Raw genomic sequence first — 11,594 nt, forward strand, 5'->3', positions numbered from 1 at the left:
CCGGTTTGGTATAATTGGTTAATCATACACCTGACTATAATCTTAGAAAATCCCTGACCTAGTGCAAGTGTACCTAGAATAATTGATGCTGTTTTGAAGGCAAAGGGCGGTCACACCAAATATTGATTTGATTTAATTTCTCTTCTGTTCATTGACTTTGCATTTTGTTAATTGATAAAAATAAACTATTAATACTTCTATTTTTGACAGTATTCTTACGTTACAGCATTTTTTCCTCACCTGCCTAAAACTTTTGCACAGTACTGTATATGAACATTGTTGCTGACCCAGAACATCCTTCATGGCAACGTTGTTACATGTGGCAGTGAGCTCTCTTAGAAAGTCGATACACCACACACTAAAGCTTGGTACATGCTAAACAATTGTGTACCCAGCTATATGAGCCACGATCCCAGTGCTGGCGGGTCAACATATTGGGCGTTGCATACACATATGGTAATCTGGTGCCCGACCACCCTATATGCCGGCCCCCACAGCATAGCGCTGCATGGGATAGTCAGCCACATCATCTTCCTGCATGTAGAAAAGATCAGGTGACGCGGCTGATGACACCAAAGGAGCGCACACTACACGATGTAGTGCATATACACTGCAAGATATTGACGATTTGTTGTTCCGATGCGTCGGAATTGGCCAAATCGTTCGCAATATTGTGTAGTGTGTAGGGACCTTAAGGGTTCCAGAAACATGAGAAGTAATTCAGCTTGCTCTTATAAGTTACTCCCATACCTTACCAGATTTTCATTCCAACCAATCACCTAGTTGGATGGTTGGACAGAAAATCTTTACGTGTGTATGCAGCTTAAGACAAGGCCCACAGAAGAGCCCTGTAACATAATGTTAGCAATGCCAGAACCCAGAATGAGTGTGTAGCAGATACAGCATGAATGATATACTGCCATCACCTTGTGGTAATAATACCCCCGGGTTACTCAGATCTTATACTTGGTTTTATAAAACCGCATTAAATTCATCAGCAGTCACTGACCTTGTACTGATAGGAAAATGGCACTTCACAATGACCGTAGATCTCTGTATACATACGAGAATAATAAAACAAGTCGGTGCTAATTCCAGGCATCTCTAATAATAACTTGTTCCTAATGCACAAGCCCAGTTAACTATCCTAAATGGAAACTAGTGTTGGAAATTGACTCAAAGATGTCAGGTGGAAGTTTGGGGAGGGGGTTTCCCTACATCCAAACATGTTCTGAGTGTCTGAGAGAGAGGTAGATGCAGTAACTATTACATGATATTAACCACCTAAGGTTCTAATGCATGGATTGCCTATAGTGATACTCGCTGTCCACAGGAAGGCATGGATTGCCTATAGTGGTACTCTTTATCCTCAGGAAGGCATGGATTGCCTATAGTGGTACTCTTTATCCTCAGGAAGGCATGGATTGCCTATAGTGATACTCGCTGTCCACAGGAAGGCATGGATTGCCTATAGTGATACTCGTCCTCAGGAAGGCATGGATTGCCTATAGTGATACTCGTTGTCCTCAGGAAGGCATGGATTGCCTATAGTTATACTCGCTGTCCTCAGGAAGGCATGGATTGCCTATAGTGATACTCGCTGTCCTCAGGAAGGCATGGATTGCCTATAGTGATACTCGTCCTCAGGAAGGCATGGATTGCCTATAGTGATACTCGCTGTCCTCAGGAATGCATGGATTGCCTATAGTTATACTCGTTGTCCTCAGGAAGGCATGGATTGCCTACAGTGATACTCGTTGTCCTCAGGAAGGCATGGATTGCCTACAGTGATACTCGCTGTCCTCAGGAAGGCATGGATTGCCTATAGTGATACTCGTCCTCAGGAAGGCATGGATTGCCTATAGTGATACTCGCTGTCCTCAGGAATGCATGGATTGCCTATAGTTATACTCGTTGTCCTCAGAAAGGCATGGATTGCCTATAGTGATACTCGTTGTCCTCAGGAAGGCATGGATTGCCTATAGTGATACTCGTTGTCCTCAGGAAGGCATGGATTGCCTATAGTGATACTCGTCCTCAGGAAGCCATGGATTGCCTATAGTGATACTCGTCCTCAGGAAGGCATGGATTGCCTATAGTGATACTCGTCCTCAGGAAGGCATGGATTGCCTATAGTTATACTCATTGTCCTCAGGAAGGCATGGATTGCCTATAGTGATACTCGTCCTCAGGAAGGCATGGATTGCCTTTAGTGATACTCGTTGTCCTCAGGAAGGCATGGATTGCCTATAGTGATACTCGTTGTCCTCAGGAATGCATGGATTGCATATAGTGGTTCTCTTTGTCCTCAGGAATGCATGGATTACATATAGTGGTACTCGTTGTCCTCAGGAAGGCATGGATTGCGTATAGTTATACTCGCTGTCCTCAGGAAGGCATGGATTGCCTATAGTAAAACTCGCTGTCCTCAGGAAGGCAAGGATTGCCTATATTGATACTCGCTGTCCTCAAGAAGGCATGGATTGCCTATAGTGATCCTCGTTGTCCTCAGGAAGGCATGGATTGCCTATATTGATACTCGCTGTCCTCAAGAAGGCATGGATTGCCTATAGTGATACTCGTTGTCCTCAGGAAGGCATGGATTGCATATAGTGGTTCTCTTTGTCCTCAGGAAGGCATGGATTGCCTATAGTGATACTCTTTGTCCTCAGGAAGGCATGGATTGCCTATAGTGATACTCGTTGTCCTCAGGAAAGCATGGATTGCCTATAGTGATACTCGTACTCAGGAAGGCATGGATTGCCTATAGTGATACTCGTTGTCCTCAGGAAGGCATGGATTGCCTATAGTTATACTCGCTGTCCTCAGGAAGGCATGGATTGCCTACAGTGATACTCGCTGTCCTCAGGAAGGCATGGATTGCCTATAGTGATACTCGTCCTCAGGAAGGCATGGATTGCCTATAGTGATACTCGCTGTCCTCAGGAATGCATGGATTGCCTATAGTTATACTCGTTGTCCTCAGAAAGGCATGGATTGCCTATAGTGATACTCGTTGTCCTCAGGAAGGCATGGATTGCCTATAGTGATACTCGTCCTCAGGAAGCCATGGATTGCCTATAGTGATACTCGTCCTCAGGAAGGCATGGATTGCCTATAGTGATACTCGTCCTCAGGAAGGCATGGATTGCCTATAGTTATACTCGTTGTCCTCAGGAAGGCATGGATTGCCTATAGTGATACTCGTCCTCAGGAAGGCATGGATTGCCTTTAGTGATACTCGTTGTCCTCAGGAAGGCATGGATTGCCTATAGTGATACTCGTTGTCCTCAGGAATGCATGGATTGCATATAGTGGTTCTCTTTGTCCTCAGGAATGCATGGATTACATATAGTGGTACTCGTTGTCCTCAGGAAGGCATGGATTGCGTATAGTTATACTCGCTGTCCTCAGGAAGGCATGGATTGCCTATAGTAAAACTCGCTGTCCTCAGGAAGGCAAGGATTGCCTATATTGATACTCGCTGTCCTCAAGAAGGCATGGATTGCCTAAAGTGATACTCGTTGTCCTCAGGAAGGCATGGATTGCCTATATTGATACTCGCTGTCCTCAAGAAGGCATGGATTGCCTATAGTGATACTCGTTGTCCTCAGGAAGGCATGGATTGCATATAGTGGTTCTCTTTGTCCTCAGGAAGGCATGGATTGCCTATAGTGATACTCTTTGTCCTCAGGAAGGCATGGATTGCCTATAGTGATACTCGTTGTCCTCAGGAAGGCATGGATTGCCTATAGTGATACTCGTTGTCCTCAGGAAGGCATGGATTGCCTATAGTGATACTCGTTGTCCTCAGGAAGGCATGGATTGCCTATAGTTATACTCGTTGTCATCAGGAAGGCATGGATTGCTTATAGTTATACTCGCTGTCCTCAGGAAGGCATGGATTGCCTATAGTTATACTCGTTGTCCTCAGGAATGCATGGATTGCATATAGTGGTTCTCTTTGTCCTCAGGAATGCATGGATTACATATAGTGGTACTCGTTGTCCTCAGGAAGGCATGGATTGCATATAGTGGTACTCGTTGTCCTCAGGAAGGCATGGATTGCCTATAGTGGTACTCGTTGTCCTCAGGAAGGCATGGATTGCCTATAGTGATACTCGTTGTCCTCAGGAAGGCATGGATTGCCTATAGTGATACTATTTGTCCTCAGGAAGGCATGGATTGCATATAGTGATACTCTTTATCCTCAGGAAGGCATGGATTGCCTATAGTGATACTCGCTGTCCTCAGGAAGGCATGGATTGCCTATAGTGATACTCGTTGTCCTCAGGAAGGCATGGATTGCCTATAGTGATACTCTTTGTCCTCAGGAAGGCATGGATTGCCTATAGTGATACTCTTTGTCCTCAGGAAGGCATGGATTGCCTATATTGATACTTGTTGTCCTCAGGAAGGCATGGATTGCCTATAGTGATACTCGTTGTTCTCAGGAAGGCATGGATTGCCTATAGTGATACTCGTTGTCCTCAGGAAGGCATGGATTGCATATAGTGGTTCTCTTTGTCCTCAGGAAGGCATGGATTGCCTATAGTGATACTCGTTGTCCTCAGGAAGGCATGGATTGCCTGTAGTGATACTCGTTGTCCTCAGGAAGGCATGGATTGCCTATAGTGATACTCTTTGTCCTCAGGAAGGCATGACTTATATCTGTGCACAAGCTGCAGTCAGTGATCCCATGATTGTGGACTAATAGGAGGAAATGCCGGATTGCATCTTCTTCCAGCACATGTACAAGGCATTAATCCTGTGCGTGTTTTGGTGACGCCTGAATGTCGTTTTACATGTGAAACGTTTTCCACACTCCACACACATGTGGGGCTTTTCCTTGGTGTGGCTGAGTTGGTGTTTGGTGAGGTGAGAGCTCCTGCTGAATCCTTTACCACACTCTAGGCAGTTGAGGGATGACTTGGCCAGGTGAATCTTACGGTGACGCTGGAAGTCGGAGCTGCGGAGGAAGCTCTTGTCGCATTCTGCGCAGGTATAGGGCCGTTCCCCTGTGTGGGTTCTGTTGTGGATTACCAGTGTGGAGCTGCGGCTGAAGCTCTTCCCACAGTCTAGACAGGTATAAGGCTTCTCCCCACTGTGGATCCTCTGGTGGTTGACTAAGTGCGGGTGCTGGATGAAGCTTTTGCCGCAATCTAGGCACATATAAGGTTTCTCCCCAGTGTGTGTCCTCATATGCATGGTGAGGTAGGTACAGCGGCTGAAACATTTGCCACACTCACTGCAGGTGTAGGGCTTCTCCCCTGTGTGTGACCTTTGGTGGTTCTTGTATTCTGATATTTGAATAAATCTTTTCCCACAGTCGTTGCACATATACGGTCTCTCTCCAGTGTGGGTCTTCATGTGGCGCAGATGAGCCGATTTACACGGGCTGCCTTTACCACAGTCACCACATATGAATGCATCAGGTTTGGGTGGAGCCCTCTGCCGCTTTCGTTGAGACTTTACTGGTTTCTGAAGATCCTCCACTTTGATATTAACACTTGGAGGTATTTCAGATGTTTTCTCTACAGCAGGTTTCTCATGGTCCTTTTTCTCCAACGTGTCAATACTTGACTTGTTGTTCATAGTTGCTCGTCCTTCTCTACTGGTGATTTATTAACTGTTAATCATGTTAATGAGATGTTGTCAGACAGACAGATGCAGTGCTCCTCCACCTGCAAGAGACAAACTCGTTACTGCAATTAGAAACAGATGTGTATGGCAGAATAAGGCTTTATGATTGTAAGCTCTCAGTACTAGCGTGGAGAGAGAACCCTGTCTCTCCTCAAAATCTCTACTGGACCATTTCTTTAAGAAACATTGTGCGTAACCTGCAAATGACATTGTGGCTCAATTCCACCCACTGATCATTCTCAATCTCTGATCAATGTGACCAAGTTTCTAATCTCCACATATGTGGTTGTCTCATTATTCCACTTGTAATACTTCTTCTTACCTGGAGCAAACTACATATCCTGGTGTCCCTTCAGGGCAATTACAGCCACTGTTGTCAAATAACATATAGTAGGGGCTGGCAAGTGACAGGAGTTGTGGTTATACAAGTCCTGTCTTCTCCAAAGAATCACCCCCGTCTGACCCCGATCACTCACTCTTCCCAAGACTCACAATCCTATAAAATGTTTGTACCGTATATTGCTCTTATATGACTACTGTACTATGTGTTTACTAAGTCAGTCTTGTAATTACTGTGCACTTTACTGTGAGGTCGATTAGGGACCCCAATATAAAACCTCTGTGTAGGTATATTCTATCAGAATATAAATTCCCACAAGATATAGCATATGATGTTTAATAGAATACAATACAAGCAATAACAGAATATGAACATGGAGACAACACGCTGGCCGATGAGAACAGGGTGACAGCCCATGGGCCAACAGGAACAGCACATGGCAGACTGGGAGCAGGAAAATGGTGCATGGCCAACAACCCACAGGAAGGCAAAAAAGGATAACAGCCGCCACAGGAAACAGGAGCAGTGAAACAGCCCTTAGCACAGTTTGTACATGGTAACAAAACATGACAAAGCAGGAACAGGGTAACAACCGGCGGCAGAGCAAGGAAATAGCCCACAACAGGGCGAGAACAGTGAGAGAGATAAGAGCATTGCTGGAACATGGTAACAAAACATGACAAAGCAGGAACAGGGTAACAACCGGCGGCAGAGCAGGGAAATAGCCCACAACAGGGGGAGAATAGTGAGAGAGATCAGCGCATTGCTGGTACAGGGTAACAAAACATGACAAAGCAGTAACAGGGTAACAACCGGTGGCAGAGCAGGGAAATAGCCCACAATAGGGGGAGAATAGTGAGAGAGATCAGCGCATTGCTGGTACATGGTAACAAAACATGACAAAGCAAGAACAGGGTAACAACCAGCGTCAGAGCAGGGAAATAGCCCACAATAGGGGGAGAATAGTGAGAGAGATCAGCGCATTGCTGGAACATGGTAACAAAACATGACAAAGCAGGAACAGGGTAACAACCGGAGGCAGAGCAGGGACATAGCCCACAATAGGGCGAGAATAGTGAGAGAGATCAGAGCGTTGTTGGTACATGGTAATAAAACATGGTAAGCGGGAACAGGGTAACAATCAGCGGCAGAGCAGGGAAATAGCCCACAACAGGGCGATAACAGTGAGAGAGATCAGAGCGTTGCTGGTACAGGGTAACAAAACATGGTAAGCAGGAACAGGGTAACAATCAGCGGCAGAGCAGGGAAATAGCCCACAATAGGGTGAGAATAGTGAGAGAGATCAGAGCGTTGTTGGTACATGGTAATAAAACATGACAAAGCAGGAACAGGGTAACACCCTGCGGCAGAGCAAGGAAATAGCCCACAATAGGGCGAGAATAGTGAGAGAGATCAGAGCATTGCTGGAACATGGTAACAAAACATGACAAAGCAGGAACAGGGTAATAACCAGCGGCAGAGCAGGGAAATAGCCCACAATAGGGCGAGAACAGTGAGAGAGATCAGAGCGTTGTTGGTACAGGGTAAAAAAACATGACAAAGCAGGAACAGGGTAACAATCAGCGGCAGAGCAGGGAAATAGCCCACAATAGGGCGAGAACAGTGAGAGAGATCAGAGCGTTGTTGGTACAGGGTAATAAAACTGGGCAAAGCAGGAACAGGGTAACAACTGGTGGCAGAGCAGGGAAATAGCCCACAATAGGGTGAGAACAGTGAGAGAGATCAGAGCGTTGATGGTGCAGGGTAAAAAAACTGGGCAAAGCAGGAACAGGGTAACAACCGACGGAAGAGCAGGGAAATAGCCCACAATAGGGCGAGAACAGTGAGACAGATCAGAGTGTTGTTGGTACATGGTAATAAAACTGGGTAAAGCAGGAACAGGGTAACAATCACCGGCAGAGCAAGGAAACAGCCCACAATAGGGTGAGAATAGTGAGAGAGATCAGAGCGTTGTTGGTAAATGGTAATAAAACATGACAAAGCAGGAACAGGGTAACAAATGGCGGCAGAGCAGGGAAATACCCCACAATAGGGTGAGAATAGTGAGAGAGATCAGAGTGTTGCTGGAACATGGTAACAAAACATGACAAAGCAGGAACAGGGTAACAACTGGTGGCAGAGCAGGGAAATCGCCCACAACAGGGCGAGAACAATCAGAGAGATCAGAGCGTTGATGGTGCAGGGTAATAAAACTGGGCAAAGCAGGAACAGGGTAACAACCGATGGAAGAGCATGGAAATAGCGCATAACAGGGCGATAACAGTGAGAGAGATCAGAGTGTTGTTGGTACATGGTAATAAAACTGGGTAAAGCAGGAACAGGGTAACAACCAGCGGCAGAGCAGGGAAATAGCCCACAACAGGGTGAGAACAGTGAGACAGATCAGAGTGTTGTTGGTACATGGTAATAAAACTGGGTAAAGCAGGAACAGGGTAACAATCACCGGCAGAGCAAGGAAATAGCCCACAATAGGGTGAGAATAGTGAGAGAGATCAGAGCGTTGTTGGTAAATGGTAATAAAACATGACAAAGCAGGAATAGGGTAACAACCGGCAGCAGAGCAGGGAAATACCCCACAATAGGGTGAGAATAGTGAGAGAGATCAGAGCATTGCTGGAACATGGTAACAAAACATGACAAAGCAGGAACAGGGTAACAACCGGTGGCAGAGCAGGGAAATAGCCCACAACAGGGCGAGAACAGTCAGAGAGATCAGAGCATTGCTGGTGCAGGGTAATAAAACTGGGCAAAGCAGGAACAGGGTAACAACCGATGGAAGAGCATGGAAATAGCGCATAACAGGGAGATAACAGTGAGAGAGATCAGAGTGTTGTTGGTACATGGTAATAAAACTGGGTAAAGCAGGAACAGGGTAACAACCAGCGGCAGAGCAGGGAAATAGCCCACAACAGGGCGAGAACAGTGAGACAGATCAGAGTGTTGCTGGTATAGGGTAATAAAACTGCGTAAAGCAGGAACAGGGTAACAACCAGCGGCAGAGCAAGGAAATAGCCCACAATAGGGTGAGAATAGTGAGAGAGATCAGAGCGTTGTTGGTAAATGGTAATAAAACATGACAAAGCAGGAACAGGGTAACAATCAGCGGCAGAGCAGGGAAATAGCCCACAATAGGGGGAGAATAGTGAGAGAGATCAGAGCATTGTTGGTACATGGTAATAAAACTGGGTAAAGCGGGAACAGGGTAACAACCAGCGGCAGAGCATGGAAATAGCCCACAATAGGGTGAGAACAGTGAGAGAGATCAGAGCGTTGCTGGTACAGGGTAATAAAACATGACAAAGCAGGAACAGGGTAACAATCAGCGGCAGAGCAGGGAAATAGCCCACAACAGGGCGAGAACAGTGAGAGAGATCAGAGCGTTGCTGGAACATGGTAATAAAACATGGTAAGCAGGAACAGGGTAACAACCAGCGGCAGAGCAGGGAAATAGCCCACAATAGGGCGAGAACAGTGAGAGAGATCAAAGCGTTGCTGGTACAGGGTAATAAAACATGACAAAGCAGGAACAGGGTAACAATCAGCGGCAGAGCAGGGAAATAGCCCACAATAGGGTGAGAACAGAGAGAGAGATCAGAGCGTTGCTGGTACAGGGAAATAAAACATGACAAAGCAGGAACAGGGTAACAATCAGCGGCAGAGCCCCACAACAGGGCGAGAACAGTGAGACAGATCAGAGTGTTGTTGGTACATGGTAATAAAACTGGGTAAAGCAGGAACAGGGTAACAATCAGCGGCAGAGCAAGGAAATAGCCCACAACAGGGCGAGAACAGTGAGAGAGATCAGAGCGTTGCTGGTACAGGGTAATAAAACATGGTAAGCAGGAACAGGGTAACAACTGGCGGCAGAGCAGGGAAATAGCCCACAATAGGGTGAGAACAGTGAGAGAGATCAGAGCATTGCTGGTACAGGGTAACAAAACATGACAAAGCAGGAACAGGGTAACAACCGGTGGCAGAGCAGGGAAATGGCCCACAATAGGGCGAGAACAGTGAGAGAGATCAGAGCGTTGTTGGTACATGGTAATAAAACATGACAAAGCAGGAGCAGGGTAACAACCGGAAGCAGAGCAAGGAAATAGCCCACAATAGGGTGAGAACAGTGAGAGAGATCAGAGTGTTGTTGGTACATGGTAATAAAACATGGTAAGCAGGAACAGGGTAAAAACCGGCGGCAGAGCAGGAAAATAGCCCACAATAGGGTGAGAATAGAGAGAGAGATCAGAGCGTTGTTGATACAGGGTAATAAAACATGATAAAGCAGGAACAGGGTAACAACCGGCGGAAGAGCAGGGAAATAGCCCACAATAGGGCGAGAACAGTGAGAGAGATCAGAGCGTTGCTGGTACTGGGTAATAAAACTGGGCAAAGCAGGAACAGGGTAACAACCGGCGGAAGAGAATGGAAATAGCCCACAACAGGGCGAGAACAGTGAGAGAGATCAGAGCGTTGCTGGTACATGGAAATAAAACATGACAAAGCAGGAACAGGGTAACAACCGGCAGCAGAGCAGGGAAATACCCCACAATAGGGTGAGAACAGTGAGACAGATCAGAGTGTTGTTGGTAAATGGTAATAAAACATGACAAAGCAGGAACAGGGTAACAACTGGCGGCAGAGAAAGGAAATAGCCCACAATAGGGTGAGAACAGTGAGAGAGATCAGAGCGTTGCTGGTACAGGGTAACAAAACATGACAAAGCAGGAACAGGTTAACAACCGGTGGCAGAGCAGAGAAAAAGCCCACAATAGGGTGAGAACAGTGAGAGAGATCAGAGCGTTGTTGGTACATGGAAATAAAACATGGTAAGCAGCAACAGGGTAACAACCGGCGGCAGAGCAGGGAAATAGCCCACAATAGGGTGAGAACAGTGAGAGAGATCAGAGCGTTGCTGGTACAGGGTAACAAAACATGACAAAGAAAGAACAGGGTAACAACCGGTGGCAGAGCAGGGAAATAGCCCACAATAGGGCGAGAACAGTGAGAGAGATCAGAGCGTTGTTGGTACATGGTAATAAAACATGACAAAGCAGGAACAGGGTAACAACCGGTGGCAGAGCAGGGAAATAGCCCACAATAGGGCGAGAACAGTGAGAGAGATCAGAGCGTTGTTGGTACATGGTAATAAAACATGGTAAGCAGGAACAGGGTAACAACCGGCGGCAGAGCAGGGAAATAGCCCACAATAGGGTGAGAACAGTGAGAGAGATCAGAGCGTTGCTGGTACAGGGTAACAAACATGACAAAGTAGGAACAGGGTAACAACCGGTGGCAGAGCAGGGAAATAGCCCACAATAGGGCGAGAACAGTGAGAGAGATCAGAGCGTTGTTGGTACATGGTAATAAAACATGACAAAGCAGGAACAGGGTAACAACCGGCGGCAGAGCAGGGAAATAGCCCACAATAGGGTGAGAACAGTGAGAGAGATCAGAGCGTTGTTGGTACATGGTAATAAAACATGGTAAGCAGGAACAGGGTAACAACCGGCGGCAGAGCAGGGAAATAGCCCACAATAGGGTGAGAACAGTGAGAGAGATCAGAGCATTGTTGGTACATGGTAATAAAACATGA

The 11,594-nt window shown here is 46.5% G+C and overlaps 1 protein-coding gene across 1 annotated transcript; it reads right to left on the reverse strand.

Annotated features, from left to right (window-relative positions):
- Positions 1-4,657: 4,657 nt before the first annotated feature.
- Positions 4,658-5,675, reverse strand: LOC148453491 (uncharacterized). The gene has a single exon (XM_088462060.1). It carries the CDS (start codon positions 5,593-5,595, stop codon positions 4,711-4,713), a length of 885 nt encoding a protein of 294 aa, XP_088318186.1. The 5' UTR covers positions 5,596-5,675; the 3' UTR covers positions 4,658-4,710.
- Positions 5,676-11,594: the final 5,919 nt, after the last annotated feature.

The sequence above is a fragment of the Taudactylus pleione genome, unplaced genomic scaffold, assembly GCF_031769625.1.
Source record: "Taudactylus pleione unplaced genomic scaffold, aTauple2 ptg001142l, whole genome shotgun sequence".
Taxonomy (NCBI): domain Eukaryota; kingdom Metazoa; phylum Chordata; class Amphibia; order Anura; family Myobatrachidae; genus Taudactylus; species Taudactylus pleione.